This window comes from Physella acuta, unplaced genomic scaffold (assembly GCF_028476545.2).
Source record: "Physella acuta isolate Inbredline_101_S28 unplaced genomic scaffold, ASM2847654v3 ptg000320l, whole genome shotgun sequence".
Taxonomy (NCBI): Eukaryota; Metazoa; Mollusca; class Gastropoda; family Physidae; genus Physella; species Physella acuta.
Window position 1 is genome coordinate 443962 of NW_026731839.1, and position 23150 is coordinate 467111.

The 23150-nt window shown below is 39.9% G+C and overlaps 1 protein-coding gene across 1 annotated transcript in view; it reads right to left on the minus strand.

Moving 5' to 3' along the window:
* LOC131940515 (cAMP-dependent protein kinase regulatory subunit) overlaps positions 1-19619 on the minus strand; it is a 197467-nt gene extending 177848 nt beyond the window's left edge. The window contains exon 1 of the mRNA XM_059299177.1: positions 19420-19619. Within this exon, the coding sequence (XP_059155160.1) occupies positions 19420-19584 (165 nt within the window). The 5' untranslated portion in view covers positions 19585-19619. The remainder of the gene's footprint in view (positions 1-19419) is intronic.
* Between the last annotated feature and the right edge of the window lie 3531 nt (positions 19620-23150).

Consider the following 23150-nt stretch of genomic DNA (forward strand, 5'->3'; position numbering starts at 1 on the left):
TGGTGTTGCATAATAAAGGCCATCTACCTGCATCGCTGGCCACGTCTTCAATTATGTAGTTATTGATCAGGTTGGCATACAGGAGGGGGGGGGGGAAGATCACGAGACGGATGGATCCAAACTGGCATATAGACCAAGGGATAGATCAAACTGGCTTACTGACAGCACAATGGATAGATCTAACTGGCATATAGACAGCAAGACCGATAGATCAGGTTGGCATATAGACAAAGGGATAGATGGATCAAACTGGCATATAGACAGCAAGACCGATAGATAAAACTGGCATATAGACCAAGGGATAGATAGATCAAACTGGCAAATAGATAGCCGGACGGATAGATCAAATTGGCTTACAGACAGCACAATGGATGGATCTAACTGGCATGTAGACAGCAGGACCGATAGATCAAACTGGCATATAGACCACATGAAAGATAGATCAGGCTGGCATATAGATCCCGTAATATATAGATCCAACTAGGATATAGACAGGAGGACAGATAAATCATATTGGCAAATAGACCACAGAATAGATAGATCAAACTGGCATATAGACAATAGGATAGATAGATCCAACTGGCATAAAGACAGCGCAATGATGGATCTAACTGGCATATAGACCAAAGGATAGATAGATCTAACTGGCATATAGACCAAAGGATGGATAGATCCAGCTGGCATATAGACCACATAACAGATAGATCCAGCTGGCATATAGATCATGGGATAGATAGATCTACTGGCATATAGACCAAATGATGGGTAGATCCAAATGACATATAGACAACAGGATAGATAGATCCAACTAGCAAGTAGACAACAGGACGGATTGATCAAATTGACATAAAGACTTGAAGGTGAATAGATCCAAATGTAACATGAATCACAGCATGGATGGATCTAACTGGCAAACAGACCAATGACCGATAGATAAAAGAACGTTCTACGGAGAAGGATGTGGGAGAATCCATCTTTGCATTATAGATATATTCATTTCCTTACCCCCCCCCCCTTACCTCCCCCTACCCACATGATGGTCTAGCACTCCAAGACCGCCATAGTTCCCCAACAATTTGTCCCCGATTGATTTTCAGGACCGATTCGGCGTCTTTAAAATGCAATCCACGAGCCAAGGGCGAAATTGTGTTCTTTCAGGTGGTTGTCGCATGTCTGTCGGAGGTGGGGCGCCTTGGTGATGTGTTTTGTTGATGTAATTTGGTGGTGGGGCGCCGTGGTGATGGGTTATGTTGGTGTAATTTGGTGGTGGGGCGCCGTGGTGATGTGTTTTGTTGATGTAATTTGGTGGTGGGGCGCCGTGGTGATGTGTTTTGTTGATGTAATTTGGTGGTGGGACGCCGTGGTGATGTGTTTTGTTGATGTAATTTGGTGGTGGGGCGCCGTAGTGAAGTTTTGTTGATGTAGGTTAGTGGTGGGGCGACGACGTGGTGATGTGTTTTGTTGATGTAGTTTAGTGGTGGGACGCCGTAGTGAAGTTTTGTTGATGTAGGTTAGTGGTGGGGCGACGACGTGGTGATGTGTTTTGTTGATGTAGTTTAGTGGTGGGGCGCCGTGGTGATGTGTTTTGTTGGCAAAGGTAGTGGTGGGACGCCGTGGTCATGTGTTTTGTTGGCTAAGGTAGTGGTGGGACGCCGTGGTCATGTGTTATGTTGATGTAATATGATAGTGAGGCGTTGTGTTGAGATGTTTTGCGTACGTGCTTATAACTGGCAGGCTCACATTTTCGTGTAACTCCGGTAATGCTATAGAAATTAGAAACAGTAGTCAAGTTACACGGTGAATCGTGAAGGATGGAATGCGTCGTTAACACAAAAGCTATGAGTTTCTGGCACACATAAAAACATAGTTCACGTCAGAGTTCGGGACGATCTGGAATCGATCCAGCTCTGATGAATATTTCTGGTACTGAGTCTCTTGACATGTAGAAGCAGGTAAACCTCGTCTGCCCCTGCACTGTTTCAGATCAGAAGGATGTTTTACTGCAAGGGCGGCGCGGCCGAGTGAGGAACCCCACGATCACTAACAAGGAAGTTTCTAGTCAGGATCACGGGATACCTCACTCAGTCGTTGAAAGTAAAAACGGCAGGGCATAGTGCGGACCGCACTATCTTTTTATATGCTGATGTAACAAAATCAGATGAACTCTACTGAATCTACCCCATGGATCATATGAAAGCGGAAGAGTACTTATATAAATAAGAAAAAAAAATTCTGTAAATTATTGAAAAGATTCCTATTTAATGTATGTTAAGATGAATCAACGATTACTTAGCGCGCTTCTTCTCTTCTTCTTAATCCCGTTCGTGCCCAAGACACATGGGGCAGATGAAGTAGAGTTCAACTGATTCACTGACCTCGGCATATGAAGGGAAAGTGTGGTCAGCACTATGCCCAGCAGCCTTTGTCTTCCTAACGTAATTTATGTAGCCATCAGAACTGGGTGGACACAGGGACGTTCCATTGATTTGAACCCGTATTCGAACTCGAGACTCTCGGGTTAGCAGTTTAACTCTCTACCGCTAGGCAACAACATATGCAAGTTGTAGCCGTAGTGTCTATGAGTCTCTGTGTTACTTCCAATCAGCTTCCATGGCGTGGACTTTCCATTCCCGCCCCCTCTCCTAGTATACAATTTCAAAAAACAGAAACAAATAGCGCAAGTGTCGATCACCATCCCCATCTAGCCATACCAACAACATGGGGAAATACTTTAATAATCCTCCGTCAGTTCACATTTCTTTAAATTTCTAACTAATAAGTTTTACTGCTACCCGTATTCAGATTTGTTACCACACACATTGACACCCCCCCCCCCCCCCTATGCACACACACACACACACACACACCCCTCACCCCAATACCAGTTAGATATGACAAAACAAGCAGCAAGAAAAACACATGTAAGGTTTTGTCTCTGAGAAAGAAAATGTACAACATCCGGTGTATTCCGATTGATTCTTAACGCGTGGGTTGCTGGGGGGGCGTGGAAACCAGGTTAATTAAAGATGGCGGGCTGATGAAGAATAAAAGAAATGTTTACCCTCGGACGTGCCTCGATGTCTGCTGCCCGCTGGTGTAAATTGGGTCAAGTATTGGCACCACAAACACGGATATTTCGCTGCCCGCTGGTGTAAATTGGGTCAAATATTGGCACCATAAACACGGATATTTCGCTGCCCGCTGGTGTAAATTGGGTCAAGTATTGGCACCACAAACACGGATATTTCGCTGCCCGCTGGTGTAAATTGGGTCAAATATTGGCACCATAAACACGGATATTTCGCTGCCCGCTGGTGTAAATTGGGTCAAGTATTGGCACCACAAACACGGATATTTCGCTGCCCGCTGGTGTAAATTGGGTCAAGTATTGGCACCACAAACACGGATATTTCGCTGCCCGCTGGTGTAAATTGGGTCAAGTATTGGCACCACAAACACGGATATTTGATAACATGGTGAGTTAGAATTTGTTTTGTCTTAGCTGGTGAGTTGTAATGTGTTTGTTTTGTCAGAGCTTAATTATGTTTTTTTTTTTTTAATTTTGCCATAATAATACGGTTTTTAATTTTAAGTCTGAGAAGAAGTCTGTGAAAATTGTCTATGTAAAACGGATGTTCAAAGATGGAAAGTATATAACTTTAGATACGTGAAAATGGTCTATGTAAAACAGATGTTCGAAGATGGAAAGTAGATCTATATAACTTTAGATACGTGAAAATGGTCTATGTAAAACAGATGTTCGAAGATGGATAGTATATAACTTTGGATACAGAGCTCTAACTAATGGTGGTAAACGTGAATGGGTAAGGTGACCAATCCACATAGTGAGATTTTTAATAATCCGGAAATAACAATCAGATATCCGGGATTGGATACTGGTCAACTATAAGTTATCCACAATTGGATACTGATCAACTGTGAGTTATCCACAATTGGATACTGGTCAACTATGAGTTATCCACAATTGGATACTGGTCAACTATGAGATATCCACAATTGGATACTGGGCAACAATGAGATATCCACAATTGTATACTGGTCAACTATGAGTTATCCACAATTGGGTACTGGTCAACTATGCACAATTGTATACTGGTCAACTATGAGTTATCCACAATTGGGTACTGGTCAACTATGCACAATTGTATACTGGTCAACTATGAGTTATCCACAATTGGATACTGGTCAAATATGAGTTATCCACAATTGGATACTGGTCAAATATGAGATATCCGGGACTATATAATGGTCAGACTTGCTGTTGTAACCTTGGTAAGATACCTTGAGGGCAGATCAAATCAAGCTGTCGATGACTAGAGAGGTCGGACCTCGGAGGCAGAAAAAAAGAAAAGAAAAATATTCGACATGCTATAGTATTTCAAGTAGTCATTAAGAATATAGATTAAAGTATTTATTTAAAACTAGCACGTCCTGTTACAAGATGTTTTAAAATAAATTGCACAAAATTATTTTTTACTGTTTTTTTATATACTTGAATTTTTTTTAATTCTTTTTTTTTTTGCTATATCAAAAAAGTTTACAGCTACATTATTAGCTATCGATCCCCTCTTTACGAGTTTGTTATTTAACGCGGGTAACAAAAAAATACGTTTATTTTTTAAGACGCTTGCGTTTAAATCTAAAGAAGATCAATGCGCGCATTAAGACGGACGATTAAGTATCGCGCGGGAGAGCCGCACCGACAACATCTCACAGACGACAGACGGCAGGAAAAGACGGTCCTTGATTGGCAGGTAGGAGAGGTTCAAGCTCATTTACACGCGGGGCACTTTTAAGCTGTTGCACTTCACGTCTATCGGAGCTTAACAAACTCACAACACGCCTCGGTGAAAGAGCACAACAAGAGGGGTGTTTAAAAATACATGGGAGTATGGGAGAGGAGGTTATTTTAGGCGTTTTTTTAAGAGTACAATGGAACTTATTATTTTAAATGAGACAAAATAATCATTATTTTTTTTTTGTATTTATTGACACGTCAAACTAATTATTTACGTTTTGTTTAAGAAAAGTTATAATGGTAGATCTGCATCAAAAGTATCTTATTAAAGTACCATCTCAGAATGGATGTATTAAAGAGTGAATAAGGCATATACGGCTACGGGATATGAATGGATTGTGTTGTGTATTCGGTGACCAGTCGTGTTTACTTCCCCTAGCTAGAGTTAGGTACACTTGATTGAAGTCTGAACATGTTGATTGATCAATGGGACTTTATCATACCCCCCTCCCCCACATGCTACATCTAACCGTGTGTTCTACAGCTTATCATCAGCTTATCATCAGCTTATCCTTAGCTTATTATATCGTTATGAAAATGCTGGTCAAGGTACGAAATACGCCAGCAGCGTATCGTGACCAAAATTTTAAAAATCCCAGTGGATAAAAGCACGAGTTATACGAAGATGTGACGAAACCAAGCCAGTGTTTCTTTCAAACTTTTTTCTCCAGGAGGGGGGTGGGGACTTGGAATTTTTCCTTGGAGGGGGGGCGGACTAAATTTTTCAGGGGTGGCGGACACTGGTAAAAGTATACATTTTCTTTATAAATTCTGTTTCGTTCCGGGGGGAGGGAGGTAGAGATGCCGAAATGATGCCTGGGAGAAACTCAGTACAAAACCCGGCGGCTATCAAACAATATACACACAGTAAATAATAATCATTAAAAAAGTTTTTAAAAACCCACGTTTTCTGATTGAACTAAAAAGTAGAAAATAAATGCTATACATCACAATAATGCAAGCGATCACTCTACTATAAGCGATGAAAAACGTGGGGCGCCGAAGTAAAAGTTATATTACTATTGATTAGATAATACTATTGACTTTTATTAGGGAGCTTGTAGAGAGTCAACAGTATTAGAAACTGTAAGAAAATCACGGCGCCCCACGTTTTTCATCGCTTATAGTAGAGTGATCGCTTGCATTATTGTGATGTATAGCATTTATTTTCTACTTTTTAGTTCAATCAGAAAACGTGGGTTTTTTTTAACTTTTTTAATGATTATTATTTTCTACTTTTTAGTCTTTGTCTGTTTGTTTGCATTAAAATCTTGCTATCGATTTTATCTTTTCACTTTTTTTTTGGGGTAAACGAAGACAACTCGTAAAAAACACGTTGTGTGAATACGTTACTGACTAGAACACATAGATTTGAACCCGTGTCGAGTGGGATAGCAATCGTGTGCCCAACCACTCGACCATATCGTCTCCCCCATACTGGCCACCAGTTGTTACGGTTGTTTGTACACAAACACCGCGTGAACACTACTCAGTAAGCAAAGAGGGAGAGTACCGAACCTTGTTTTCATCAAATTACAGTTACTGGGTTATGTCCCTTTTTCCCCACGATTTTACTACAATTATATTATATATAGCGCTCTAAAATGCTCAATAAAATGTTTCCATGGATCAATTTAGTAATAATAACAATTGAATATTCTATTGTCATCAAAAACAAAGCTTCCCTGAAAATTTCAGCGCGCTAGCTAACTGGGAAGTGCCAGAAATTTCGATCGCAAGATTTGATTGGAAAGACAGAGACGAAAGCAAGTTAAAGAAAACGTGGGAAAAAAGCCTATTCCAGTAGCTTTTTCAGAGGTGTAACCGCCCGCCTAAAAAAAGAAAAAAAAAGGCGAAGTCACAAGTCTGAACTTTTTATAATAGATTAGTTATACACGTAGATGGCTTTAATTTTAAAAAGGTAGCACGTATTATAATGCGTGAATGAACAACATCAGCTATGCGTGTAAATATATCGCACCACATTTGAAACGGATCACCCTCTTAATATTTAAACTATCTGCGTAGCATATACTACAATGTGTAATTGAACAACATCAGCTATGCGTGTAAATATATCGCTCCACATTTGAAATGGATCACCTAATAATTTTTTAAACTATATGCGTTGTTTTTTTTTTTACCCGCTTGTAAACTCTATCCACAAAATGGAAATCTTACGATGCGAAAAAAAAAATAAAGAAATAATCAAACTGTGTACGTCGGAATCCGCCTAGCTTTAAATTACAAAACAACCCTGATTAACCTGTATTATATTTCCTTTCACTCGTCTTTAAACAAAAAAATTGAAGCGGTTGATTTTTTTTTTTAAATACGCATGAACTAAAGTAGATTTTAATACATCTAAACACATCAAAACAAAATCCTGCAGGAAATGTTTCCGCGTGAGCATACATTGTGTGTGGGAGGAACCCCCCCCCCCCCCCCACCCTCCCCCCCCCCCCCCCCACACCTCACCCCCTCGTACAGACAACAACAAAGTAATGGTTTTTACGTGTACCGGCCCAATAAAGATTAGATCAGCTGTCAGAGGCCCGCGCTGTATTGATTGTGTTAGTACATCGATGAGGCGCTAGATTAATGTTGTTGTCCTCCTCCCCCCCCCCCACCCCTTTCATTGTCAGACCTGTCGTAACGCGAGTTAATGGTGCAGCGATGTCCGTACTTTATGACTGACTACATGCATGTTTATGTCTGGGGGTGGTGTGTTTGTGTCGATCCAGTGTTTTTATATTAGGTTTTAGAACACTTGCGGGGGGGGGGGGGGGGGTGTTAGAGAGATGGTACTGTTTGTGTCTATATAAATTTTTCATATTAGGTTTTGGAAGACATTGGGGGGGGGGGAGTATTTGTGCCAATGCAGTAATTTTTTAGTAGATTTTAGAAGACCTTTGCTCTTTTGTTTTTTGTAATTTTTTTTGTAATTTTTTTTTGGGGGGGGGGGGTAGTGTTTGTGTTGATCCAGTGTTTTTATCCTAGGTTTTAGTAGACTTTTTTTGTGTGTTGGTGTGTGTAAGTTTAGACACACATACACACACACACACACAAACCCTTTTTCTGAATGAGAGTGGTGGAAGAGAGAGGGAGGAGAGAGAGGGAATTGTTTGATTTGGGTGAAGCACGAAGCTGTATTTTTTCAGCGGGTCGTTACAGTAACTATAATTCTAGCCCAAGCTAGATCTATCATGGTGAAAACATATGGCGGGTGCAGCGCTGGTGAAACTTCCTGAACTCATCGCACGCCAGTGAGTCTCAAAGTGTACGTGTGCTGCTCTGTCGTCGTTAGATTTCATTGCCTGGGCTAATCACCGGCAATAGATTTCTAAGATTATCCAAGTTAATCGATGAAATGGTCGTTAAGGGAAATGACATTCTAAAGGGCAGATGAAGAAGACATCGATAAATGTAGGGACTATGCAGGGAGCGATCTTTACTTTCCCCCCTAGTTAGGCCGGATACACATCAGAGCTGAGTGGAAAGACGTAATGCGACCCCGTACCCGATAAACGAGCGTGTGAGCCCTACCACTCGACCACGCTATTCTACTATCTCCCAAACATTAGTCGAAACAAAAGATAATTGGGCTAATCACCCGGAATTAGCTGCAGAAGATTACCTGAATCTTTGATAAGGAGACACATTTCAAAACGTTCCCAGCAGAACCTCAGAAAGGATTTAACGGATTAGTCTAGTCTTAGATTAACCGAACAGTAAACAAAAAAAATTTCAAAAAGAATCCACGCTGATGTTAACGCTTCACTAAATGTTACATAAAATGCTTCACTTAAAACATTCTGCCCAAGTGCCCTTTATCCAAAAATCCACTCGCCCAGAAAACAATATTTCCCTTCTTCATTTAGAACCGATGCCGTTTAAAAAAAAAAAAAAAAAAAAAACGTAGTAAAAAAAATTAATGTAATTATCATTATCCTAATTTAGAACTTGAGAGTCTATTCTGCCTGAAAAGATTAAACGAGCAATGTATCAAACAGGAAATCGGCGCGGTGTAATTGATCAAATTATAATATCCGATACGCGACTAAGAAGAAAAGGAGTATCGATTCGACGCTATTGATACCGTACTGGCGGTGTTTTCAAAGGCTTTTCATTAGCGCAGTTATGTCCAACACGCCGTTGTAATGAAATTTTACACGCCTTTTTAAACCTGCTTTAACGATTTCATAATTATTTAAACTTAAATAGTTTCCTTTAGTTTAAAACTCCTTTATTTGTCAATGTTTTGTCTTCGGCCTGCTTACGTCACAAGTGCGAATTCAGTGCAAAACGCAAGGAAATAAATATAATGAACACGGAACTTCAATAAAATAAAAGCTCGCTTGAAAGGTGAACGTTGGTCTGTTATATCTATCGGTGAAATGCATTTCAAATGCGTTTACATAGTAGGAATTCTGTGCCAGTGCAAAATAAAAAATTTTAAAAGCCTAACCTAAGCGTTGATCTATTTCTATTACTTACACAAAAGCACCTTTGAAAACTACGTTACAACACAGAATTTTATTAGGTATCAATGTCGATTAATAAACAAAAAAAAACATGTTTTATTAGACGTGGTAATTAATACACAATTATAAAAATAAACCGGGAGTGATCTCCCCTAAACTTTCTCGAATATTCTTATATAAAATAACAGGGGATGGGAACTCGGGCTATAGACATGATTTTTAATCCATTTTAAATACTTAAAGTTTTAAAAATAGAATAAAATCTCGTAGACAGATTAATTGCACACCAAGTGAACGCCAAATAAAAAAGCGTATAATAGTGCGCAATATTATTAGTACTTTAAAAATTTACATTAGTTTTTTGAGAAATCGGAAGTAGCGTAAATTACTACTTCCAGTCAACGGAAATTACTCAAAATTTAACAGAAGGTAGAGAATTAGATCTTTTACTTACATGTGAAATTTCATTTATCTATCTGAAATAGTACTCAAGTTATAGGCTTTTGAAAAATTCAAAGTAGGAAAAGTACCACTTCCGGTTATCGGAAATCGCTCAAAAGTTGATACGGATCTACGATTTTGATAAAATACTTATATATGAAATTTCATCAACCTAGCTGTAACGGTACTCAAGTTATCGTGTTTACACACGGACAGACAGACAGACAGACACACAGACATACGGACAAGATTGCAAAATTATGTTTTTCCGTATCAGTGAGGTGTAAAACGTCGAGATTTGTAAAAATCTCGATTTTTTTTTTTTTTGCACGATTACAAGACTTTCTCTATACTTCGTATATACGAGAAAGTAAAAAGAAGTTCATTTATTTACTTTAGGTTCTTTAGAGTGAGAAGCATTGCCTTGTCAGCTGACTGAGGTCGAATATTTTATTCAGACAGGTTTTTCGTTGAAAGCTAGGATATGGTAAAAATAAACTGATTGTGTAGTTTATGTGGAACTCAAAATTCACACAACTAAAATACATTTAATATCTGTTAGCTTTTAAAGTTTACAGACATTAATTCCCAAAAGCTGTGATGGCTATGTGCATTAATATTGATGCAATAAGTGAGTATCGTTGTTGTTGTTGTTGTTTTTTAAATTATATTTTAATGCAAAAACCTTGCAGTTGGTTAAGAAAACAAGGCTCTATATCTTCAAGAAGCTTTAAAACTGGTTTGTTACACATGTACAGGGAGGCGGGTTTAAAATATTGATTCGTTTGTTGTCACCGACCACGCAAGTCTGCACTTGTGCAAGATACAAACACCACGAAAACAACAACATATCCCTCTCCTCCCCCCCCCCTCCCCCTAACACCCCGGTCGCGGTGTTATTATCGCCCTTCCATCCCATCCCCCACCTCCCAATGTTTTATTGTTGTTCTCCACTTATGTGCTGGGTATAAAAGGGAAAAGACGATGATAAGAATTTCTACCTAAGAACCCCCCCCCCCCTCCCCTCCTCCTTACCCGGAACGGTCATTACTCCCGCCTACGTCACCATATTTTTCTTGTATCACCCAAATTGTGTGCCCCCACCCTCCTAAGACACACCCATTGTAAAGACGATACATCCTCCCTCGTCACCATATTTTTCTTGTATCACCCACATTTTATCACCCCCCCCCCCCCACACACACACAAGACACACCAATTGTAAAGACGATACACCCTCCCTCGTCACCATATTTTTTTATCGTTATTGTCACCCAAAGCTAAGTGCGTTCGCCCTCCATCTTACTTACTTTTTTGTTTTATTTTCCTTGTCACCGGCTCTGGAATCCCCAAACCGTTTCAATCTTCTATCTCGTCCGGCACCTTGCTCTAGATTGGGGAAATCCATTCTACCCCCCCCCCCCCCCCCCAAATCTCAAATCACATTTTAAAAAATCGATGAATTCTCTTCATCTTTTTTTTTTTTAACGTCGCTGTTCCACACACACACAAAATTTAATCCAAGAAAAAATAAAAACTTGTTTTTAGGGTTCTTTGTTTACCTCGCCTACACTTATGCTACTTTATTTACTAACAGTCCTAAGTAACTTGTTCCACTTTTTTTTATTATCTCTCCTCGGCGAGTAGTTTGTTAAGAGCCTTTGGGGTTCTGATCGAAAATAGGTAACAACTATTCTGGAAAGGAATAAAAAAAAATAAACCGGGAGTGATCTCCCCTAAACTTTCTCGAATATTCTTATATATATAAAAGGCCATGTGCGCTCTTCTCTCTCTCTCTCTCTCTCTCTCTCTCTCTCTGTCTGTCCGCAAAATATTTTCGCCGGACATCACGTCAGAATCGGCAGCGATATATGGATACCTTTATACGGACTTTTGTTGAAAATAATATGTTAGATGTTTTAAATGTATAACCACAATTTTATTTAAAGAAAAAAATAAAAAATAAAGGTGTATTCGAATGTAGAGAAACAGTATTATTTATGCAACCGGAAAAGTATTTAAACTTGGGACAAGAACGCATTTAACAATGACGTCGCTTATTGTTTACACTAAAAAAAGCACGAAACTGATGACGTCATCTTCCGAGTTTAGAATAAAAAGAAATGAACTATTTCATTCAAATATGATTTAGAGTATTTTAGAGCTATGTACGCTATGAAATGTACACAATACGATTTTCTCGGCCTAAACTTAAAAAAAAAATATTTTATCTATTTGGATTCTAGATCTAGAGATTATAGATCTAGATCTAGATATTATAGATCAACTAGATCTTGAGATTCTAGATCATATAGATCTAGAGATTCTTCATCTAGATCTAGATGATCTATAAAGCTAAGTTGTCGGGTGCCCGATAGGGCACTTCCCGGCGCCGCAGGCGCTTTTAATTTGTCAGGATCTTGCCTTGGGGCGACAGAACACGGGGGCCGGTTGGCCGAAAAGTCTACGATGAGGGGGTCAAAACTGACCTCGACTGACCGACGCCTTATATATGCGAATTAATTAAGCATTCAAATTCTCAATGTTTTCGAAAGCCTAAGCGAAGCTGGGCAGCATGCCTAGTTCTTATATAAAATAACAGGGGATGGGAACTCGGGCTATAGACTTCTAGACATGATTTTTAATCCATTTTAAATACTTAAAGTTTTAAAAATAGAATAAAATCTCGTAGACAAATTAATTGCACACCAAGTGAACGCGAATAAAAAAGCGCATAATAGTGCGCAATATTATTAGTACTTTTAAAATTTACATTTGTTTTTTGAGAAATCGGAAGTAGCGTAAATAAGTACTTCCGGTCAACGAAAAATTCTCAAAATTTGACAGAAGGTAGAGAATTAGATCTTTTACTTACATATCAAATTTCATTTATCTATCTGAAATAGTATTCAAAGTAGAAAAAGTACCACTTCCGGTTATCCGAAATCGCTCAAAAGTTGATACGGATCTACGATTTTGATAAAATACTTGTATATGAAATTTCATCAACCTAGCTGTAACGGTACTCAAGTTATCGTGTTTACACACGGACACACACACACACACACACACACAGACACACAGACATACGGACAAGATTGCAAAATTATGTTTTTCCGTATCAGTGAGATGTAAAACGTCGAGATTTGCAAAAATCTCGATTTTTTTTTTTTGCACGATTACAAGACTTTCTCTATACTTCGTATATACGAGAAAGTAAAAACATGTCTTATTTTCGATGATGGCTTAAAAATACGTACTTTTATAGAAGATGTTTTTTTTTTCTTTAATCAAACCCTTATAATAACCGGTTCGTTGTTTTCCTCTCTCGGTCTAAACTACATCATTTTTCATCCCCCTTCTGAGGATAATTTATAGTTCCAGTCGAGGGATATGATTTTGTTAATGATCGTCTATTTATAGAATCAGCGTCGGGTTCCAGATATTTTTAACGTTGAGGAAGTAGACGACATGAGTATTTTTAATGGAAACCATTCAGATGATGGTTACACGGGGCAGAGGTTTGTTACATGTATGCGTAGTTGTAACATGTAGCGCACGACGACACCATACATATATAGCACATGACACAAAACATATATAGCACAAGACACAAAACATATATGTAGTTCCTGACACAATTTTTACAAGCTAATACATGAAAATAGACAAGTCTAATATAATTTGTAATCAGTTAAGCGAATATTTTTTTTTACTTTTAATCTCATAATTATTCTTGAAATTCGGTGAAAATATTTCTTGACCAGTTACACACGAACACACAGGGGAGATGGGAGATATAAGAGCAAACGGTGGGAGGGGGAATACAATAACAGGATAAAGCAATATCCAAGAGTGCTACGAAAGAGGGGATATACTAACATAAGAGGGAGCAGATATCAAGGCACGCGGGGGGGGAGTGGGGAGGGGAATACACCAGCACATGAGGAGGGAATACTTTAACAAAGGAGGAGGGAATACACTAGCATATGAGGAGGGAAGATACACAGGCAGGTGGGAGGAGGGAATACACAAACACTATGAGGAGGGAACACTTTAACACAGGAGGAGTGAATACACTAGCACATGAGGAGGGAATACACTAGCACATAATGAGTGAACACTTTAACACAGGAGGAGGGAACACTTTAACACAGGAGGAGGGAATACACTAGCACATAATGAGTGAACACTTTAACACAGGAGGAGTGAACACTTTAACACAGGAGGGAATACACTAGCACATAATGAGTGAACACTTTAACACAGGAGGAGGGAACACTTTAACACAGGAGGAGGGAATGCACTAGCACATAAGGAGTGAACACTTTAACACAGGAGGGAATACACTAGCACATAAGGAGGGAACACTTTAACACAGGAGGAGGGAACACTTTAACACAGGAGGAGGGAACACTTTAACACATGAGGAGGGAATACACTAGCACATAAGGAGGGAATACTTTAACACAGGAGGAGGGAATACACTAGCACATAAGGAGGGAACACTTTAACACAGGAGGAGGGAATACACTAGCACATAAGGAGGGAATACACTTGCACATAAGGAGGGAACACTTTGACACAGAGGAGGGAATACACTTTATACACTTGCACATAAGGAGGGAACACTTTGACATAGGAGGAGGGAATACACTTTATACACTTGCACATAAGGAGGGAACACTTTGACATAGGAGGAGGGAATACACTAGCACATAAGGAGGGAACACTTTGACACGGGAGGAGGGAATACACTAGCACATGAGGGGCGGGAGGGGGTGAAAGACCAGCACACATGAAAAGGAAACGTCACAGACGTTATACCTGACGCCAAATTGGCAAGCAACTCCGGACACTAGATTATACATTTTAAAAGGGGAGAGAAGAGAGAGAGAGAAACGGTTGCCGGGGTAGTCGGGACTAGTAACTGGCTAATTTACAGCATTGCAAAACAGAAATATTCCTAACTGGCATCAAATTTGTAGTCGGCGGGTTTGTCATTTAGATGTGCTATCTCGAACAAATCAAACGCCAATTAACAAGGAGCATCTTATTTTACTTTCATCACTTAATAATATAGTATTATTTCCCTGTTGCCATCTCTTAATATAGTATTATTTTCTGTTACCATAAATGGCGGGCTCTGTTCTGTTATTTTCTTATAAAAGTGTAGTTTTCTATAGCGTCAACGAAATGAGAATGTCCGTTATAGGAGACAGACTTCTTAGAGTCGAAAAGTAGATGCACCCATCAAAACCCAAGAGTGTGGTAGGGATGCATCTGTCATGTTTCTTTCAGCCCCCCCCCCCCCCTCCCCCAACACACACACGTCCATCGCCCCGTCTCTTTACCCACGGGAAAGAAAAATAGAAAGATATATCTATTATTATACCCCCTTCCTCCCGCCCGCCCCCCCCCCCCCCCCCCCCCCCCCGTAAGTTACATGTCTCCTTTCCAAAAGCGAAATATCTGAAAGATTCCCCTTTCGTATCCTAGAAATTTGATTGGTTAGCAAAATGTTTAAAAATTACCTAAAACAGACGGGAATAACTGAGTGCAAAAAATCATTTTTGATCTAATCTCAGCGCTCAAGGGGTTTTGCTTCCAACGGACAAACGCGCTGTGGTAATGTTTTTGTTGTCAATATAATATAAGGCTTGTATTTCAAGTTCAAAACAAATTTCATTTCAGCAACAAGTTTCAGGAACTCGAAAAAAATTAGGTTAACAGGAGAATCCAATTAAGTTGCCTCGAATGAATCCATGTCTATATGTTTTAATCGTGTTAGTCGTAATGTATTTATACTGCATTGTTGTTGTTTTGCTTCTTTGTTTTAGTTTTGTTAATGTTTGTTTTTAGTTGATGACATTTTTTTGTGTGATAACACTATTACAAAATAACAGAGGGTGGTAAGAAAAAAAATCAATTACTCTGATGGCCAGCATTTGTCTATGAAAATATCAAGTGTCAACAACAGCGGTTACCAGCCAATACCAGGACTACTTCTTCTCTCCCTTTCTTCTTCATTAAGCTTTTCATTTACTTCGTCTTTCTTCTTCTTTCTTAAGTTCTTAACTGGAACGTTGGAAGGGATTCCCTCCAACACCAAATTAAGTATTACGTGTCAACCTGTTCTGCGCCATATAGGCCTGCTTTTCTGTTTTGATTTGCTTCCATGGCCTTTGTCCAACCAAGAACAAACAACAAGGCAGCAGTTGTTTGATTTTGGAGTAGCCTCTCCTAGATGAGTTGCTGTACCCAGCTATAGAGCCTCATCTGCCCGAGGGCTCGAACATGAGCTTTACCGACCCGACCACGCCGACCACCTTTTTATTTACGATTAACTAATATGTCGTGTTCTCCTTTAATTTCCACGCACCCGAAAATGCTTTTTTTACAGTGGTTCTTAACCTGGGTTCGATGGAACACCAGGGGTTGGGCAAATCAGTCTCAGCAAGTGCCATCCCCTTCCCGGGAAAAACCCTTAAAGAAACTTAGATCAAATTACCGATATTTGTAGGTAAACTTCTTGTAAGAGGATATGACAAATCAATAAACGAATCATTTAGATTCTTTTTCTACTTAATCATATCGTTCTGTGAGAGCGCGTATGTAAATTGCATCGATAAAGACACATATACACATGATAGTACATCCCAGTGTGCCTAGACCTGCAAATTAGGGAACCATTAGGCAAATTGGGGGTACCATGATCTACAATACAGACCTATAATTAGATAGCTCAACTCTGATAGAAGATAGAATATTCCTGTGTGCCTAGACCTGCACATTAGGGAACATTGGGCAAATTGGGGGTACCATGATCTACAATACAGACCTATAATTATAATTAGATAGCTCAACTCTGATAGAAGATAGAATATTCCTGTGTGCCTAGACCTGCACATTAGGGAACATTGGGCAAATTGGGGGTACCATGATCTACAATACAGACCTATAATTAGAGAGTTAAAATCTAACATAAGATAGAACATTCCAGTGTGCCTAGACCTGCTAATTAGGGAACCATTAGTGAAATGGGGGGGGGGGGGGGGGGCATGATCTACAGTATAGACCTATAATTAGGTAGCTCAACTCTGAAAAACAAAAATGACTGCTCACTTCTGTGGATCCCCTACCTGCGTCAGAGTTAACTTTTGTTGTTTTTTTTTATAGGTATATTTTTTAAGAGAGAGGGAAAATGGCATGCATGCACGGCTTGTAACAAGCAAGAGCAGAATATTTGTAGGTTTACATTTCTGTACTCGCTATCGAACCCAAGGGGTAGGTAAAGACGGTGGAGAGGGGTGAAGGGGGGGTGGGGGGGTTAACCTACTGCACGGATGAGCGTGTATACATTTTGTCAGGAAATAAAAAAGGGGGTGTATTTTGGGGGTTTGTGTTATTTTTTTTAGGTATCTCTAATGTGTTCTGAACACGGAAGAGAAAAGATGATGGGGTGTCTCTAAGAAGAAAACAGAATCACTGGCATAGCAGACAATGTGCTGTTGCAACCACCGTGAAGACGGGCGTGTCAAAGTTAATTTGTGAAGGAAAACAATGCTGGGATACCACAGGGGTGCTGGTCTGCTAGAGTTGTTGTACACACTGAAGGCATGTTCTACACACTGAAGGCAAGGTTCTACACACTGAAGGCAAGGTTCTACCCATGAAATAGATCAAGCCATGGTTGTCTAGCGTTAAGACAAATAAGAAAATAACTAAACAGCAGGCCATATCTATTATTATCTAGCTGATATCTCATTAAGTAATTATATTAATTATGTAAAAAGCAGATGAGCTAGCTTAATTAGAAATTACTATACATAAGGTATATAAAGCAGTTCAAGAAGTACTGGGATATTAAATACAATTATATATTGTATAATTTTTACTGCTTAAACATTGTATAAAAAGATAAATAGTGACAGGTCGGTAGGTGAGGTTGTTAAGAAAATTAATTGGATATTTTGTCCTTTTAAAATGGATTACTTTTAATTAAAGTTATCTCAGTAAATACAGTCAAGTACAAAACAACAATCCTTTTGGTAACCACTGAAGACACAATAATAATCCCTAAGACTCAGGGTTGGTACTATTTAAATTAAATGGTGCACACTGTGCACACGTAAAATAACTAGCCAAAGTTTTACTTGACTATGTTAAGTATCAAATAAAACTCAATTAAATATATAAAAGGTGTCTATCACCATTATTGCAGATGATTATATATAAGTGACCAGCAAACTGAAATTAACAAATACTAATCAAGTAAAGTATCAAGAGTGATGAACCGAGGGCGATGATTGTATGGTATGGCAAAAAGAATGTACCATAATTTATAGAAAAATAAAATCTGAAATGAGTAATTTGGTTTCATTTTATCTGTTAAACTAACTTAAACATACCTACTTAGTATAGCTGGTATAATTTTTAACAATACTAAAAAGCCTACTTAGTGGAGAAAAAATGTTATTGGTCATACTAGCCATGGGAATTTAATACTTATTATGCAAGTAGGGCTAAGTGGATGGCTAATCTACTGGTACATTTTCTTAAAACTATAAGCAGTTGTAAAATGAAGAATATGAAATGTAGTACAAATATTATTAGAAAAAATCTAGATAGATCTACTAGATTCTAGATGTTAAATTTAAAATAGGGCCAAACTAAAATTATGAAATTACTGATTGAAGGTTCAAAGTAGACATCTTAAACTGACTACAATGACTTAACCTTATTAGGAAAACTTAATCTTAATTAAAAAGATTATTATAAGCTACATGCCATCAATTACTATTAAAACTGCTAAAAGTAAAGATCATCTAGAATCTAGATCTTAAGTCTAGAGATTAAACATGGCTAATGAAAGAAGTGTAACAGTAACATTTTAATCATGCATTTTTATTAGGCTACTTTTTAAAATTGATCCATATACTATAGGCTTATATGCCTAATTTAAATAAAATAGGCTCTACTTTAAAATAATTTAATTTTTAGTTTTAAAATCTTAAACAAAAGAATTGATCTGGACTAGATCTAGATCTATCTAGATTTCAGTCTAGTAATAATAATAATAGATATCTAGACTCTTTATGACACTTTATGTATTATTGTAATGTAGGCCTAGATCTAGAATCTAGATGTAGATCTAGATCTATGTTATGTAGATCTAGTATGTAGTATGTAGAGCTAGTGTAGATCTAGATTCTAGATATATTTAATTGTATTTTTAAATAATTTTAAATGTTCGTTTTTTAAATCGTTCAATTTGACAATTTTTAATGTTTTTTTTATTTTTAGGCCTAACCTAAGTTTGAAATTTATAAAATAAAAAATTATTATTGAAGAAATACGTTGGTTTGATATTAAATCTAAAATCTAGATTCTAGATCTAGAATCTAGATCTCTAGATCTATTTTTTAAATTTTAAACAAGTGGATCTAGATTCTAGGCCTATTAGTTTTTCTTAAATATAATAAATAAGTTTTTATGTTTAGCAGCCGATACTGTTTAGCCTAACGAAGGGACTGCACTGTACAATGCACACGCGGCGCTATTGACAACTGGGTGTCGCGAGTGTGTAGCTAGTTAGCTAGCAGTACACTACACACAGCACACTGATTGAACTGAGAAGTAAGGGAGAGAGAGAGAGACATCATTTTTACTTACCTTTTCTAGACGATCGAAGTGATCCCTCAGGAATGCTAACGGATTGTCCGGCTTGTTGACCACTAGTTGTACAATGCATTCTTTTAGCAATTGCTGAATATTATGCTTTTGAACATACGCTTCACATTCCTTTAAGCTCTGCTCCTCATCGGTGTTGGCCGCCATTTTGTTGTATTTTTTTTTTAATACAACAACAATGTTCCTACGAAGGATTCATTGGATTGGATACTTTTTTCCCCAGGAATAGAATTTGAACCAATGAACGGGCAGATAACAAATAGTTATCTTTCATTCACGAAACGGCATCGCATCGCGAGGCAACCATATGTGGGTTGAAGTTTTACAAAACTACGTAACAACAATAAAACTCATATGGTTTCAGAACAAGAGCAAAATTTGAAATGCAGTTGTTAAATTTCTTCATGTTACCCTTTCAAGCACACATTAAAATGGACAGTGGCGTAGCCAGGATCGTCTCAAGGGGGTGTTCCAATTTTTACCCGGGGACAAACTTTCGATTTGCACCCCCCCCCCTCAAACTTTCGATTTGCAATTTGCACCCCCCCTCAAACTTTCGATTTGCACCCCCCCCCCCCTCATACTTTTTATATATACCGAGGGGTCTACGCCACTGAAAATGGATACTGGCAAAGTAGACTAAACTCTTTCTCAGACAACAGATAAGATTGGTATGAGCACTTTCACTCACTGAACTCAAAACTGACTAAACTTTCCAACAAAATTACAAAATAAACCAAAAATTAGATCTAGTCTAGGTCTCATCAAGAAGTAGATCTACATAGTCTGTTATTACAACTGCGCGTTAATTTCTATTATAAGTGTTTAACTGTTCGATTATTCAATATGGGCCTACACGTGTAAATTGTTTTTAACAAACGGATATGTTCAGAAATGAAAGTATTATAAACGAGAAAAATGGCCCGTTGAGGAAGGATACAACGGGCGCTAGGCTGATAGTGCTGTCTCTTTTCTCTAAACTAAAACCAACCCACCCCCCCACACACCACCCCCACCCCCCACCCCCACCCCCCACCCCCCACCACACACCGCCCCCCCCCACCCCCACCCCTCCACCCCCCCCCTCCACCCCCCCCCCAAAAAAAACATGTCTACCGTCCCATTCAACGAAATATAATTATATACTTTTTCCAGTGTCCGCCCCCTCCCAGAAAATTCTACCCCCGCCCCCGAAAATTTCAAGTACCCCCACCCCTCTCCGGGGAGGAAAAAGTCTGAAAGAAACACTGAAACCAACCCACCCCCCCCCCCACACACACACCACCCCCCACCCCTCCACCCCCCCCCCCCCCCCCCCCAAAAAAACATGTCTACCGTCCCATTCAACGAAATATAATTATATACTTTTTCCAGTGTCCGCCCCCTCCCAGAAAATTCTACCCCCGCCCCCGAAAATTTCAAGTACCCCCACCCCTCTCCGGGGAGGAAAAAGTCTGAAAGAAACACTGGTGTCGCGCTTAGCCACTACGCGAAGAATTGCATTAAAGAAATTGCGAGAAAACCACTTTTTAGATTAGACACATTAATTAGGCGGTAATTTTATTATAGAGTATAGATGAGGAAACCACCCCACCCCACCCCCCCCCCCCCACACACACACCATCCCCCCCCCCCCCCCACCCCCCACTCCCAAAACAATCATGTCTACCGTCCCATTCAACGAAATATAATTATATACTTTTTCCAGTGTCCGCCCCCCTTCCCGAAAATTCTACCCCCCGCCCCCGAAAATTTCAATTACCCCCACCCCTCGCCGGGGAGGAAAAAGTCTGAAAGAAACACTGGTGTCGCGCTTAGTCACTACCCGAAGAATTGCATTAAAGAAATTGCAAGAAAACCACTTTTTAGATTAGACACATTAATTAGGCGGTAATTTTATTATAGAGCATCGATGAAGAAATTTCTTTTGAGTTAGGGGGGGGGGGGGGGGCTCAGACGTTCTTACGCGGGGGTGGGGCTTCGCCCCTACCCGAAGAATTGTATGCAAGAAACTCTTCACGCAAACCATTTAGATTAGACAACATTTCCTTTGTATTCAATGTTTACGCGATAATCAATGACGTCATTATATTACTGTGTGCACTTTCCGCCTTGAGATTATTTTCAACTGCATGCTAAATGTGTCGACGTCATACTTCGTCTTTCGAAATACTATGCATGTTTTTAAATTGCTTGTGTTTTCTCTAGAGCGTTCTTGTCAGATTGAATTTTTTCTTATGTTTTCTCTAGAGCGTTCTTGTCAGACAGAGCGTTCTTGTCAGATAGATAGATACATACACAGACAGCGAAACTATTATTATAGACGAGAAAAATGGCCCGTTGAGGAAGGGTACAACGGGCGCTAGGCTGATAGTGCTGTCTCTTTTCTCTAAACTAAAACCAACCCACCCCCCCACACACCACCCCCCACACACCACCCCCACCCCAACCACCCCCACCCCCCCACACACCACCCCCACCCCCCCACACACCGCCCCCCCACCCCCCCCCCCAAAACATGTCTACCGTCCCATTCAACGAAATATAATTATATACTTTTTCCAGTGTCCGCCCCCTCCCCGAAAATTTCAAGTACCCCCACCCCTCTCCGGGGAGGAAAAAGTCTGAAAGAAACACTGAAACCAACCCACCCCCCCACACCACCCCCCACCCCCCCACACACCACCCCCCCACCACCACCACCCCCCCCACACACCACCACCCCCCCCCCCCCCACACACACACCACCCCCCCCCCACCCCTCCACCACCCCCCACCCCCCAAAAAAACATGTCTACTGTCCCATTCAACGAAATATAATTATATACTTTTTCCAGTGTCCGCCCCCTCCCAGAAAATTCTACCCCCGCCCCCGAAAATTTCAAGTACCCCCACCCCTCTCCGGGGAGGAAAAAGTCTGAAAGAAACACTGAAACCAACCCACCCCCCCACACACCACCCCCCCCCACCCCCACCCCCACACACCCCCCACCCCTCCACCCCCCCCCCCCCCCCAAAAAAAACATGTCTACCGTCCCATTGCAAGAAAACCACTTTTTAGATTAGACACATTAATTAGGCGGTAATTTTATTATAGAGTATCGATGAGGAAATTTCTTTTGAGTTGGGGAGGGGGGGGCTCAGACGTTCTTACGCGGGGGGTGGGGCTTCGCCCCTACCCGAAGAATTGTATGCAAGAAACTCTTCACGCAAACCATTTAGATTAGACAAAATTTCCTTTTTAATTCAATGTTTACGCGATAATCAATGACGTCATTATATTACTGTGTGCACTTTCCGCCTTGAGATTATTTTCAACTCTGTGCTAAATGTGTCGACGTCATACTTCGTTTTTCGAAATACTATGCATGTTTTTAAATTGCTTGTGTTTTCTCTAGAGCGTTCTTGTCAGACAAAGCGTTCTTGTCAGACAGAGCGTTCTTGTCAGATAGACAGACAGACAGCGAAACTATTATTATAGACGAGAAAAATGGCCCGTTGAGGAAGGATACACCGGGCGCTAGGTTGATAGTGCTGTCTCTTTTCTCTAAACTAAAACCAACCCATCCCCCACACACACCTACCCCCAACCCCCAACCCCACCCCCCACCCACCCCACACCCCCCACCCCCACCCCAGCCCCACCCACCCACCCCCACCCCCACCCCCCAAAAAACATGTCTACCGTCCTATTCAACGAAATATAATTATAT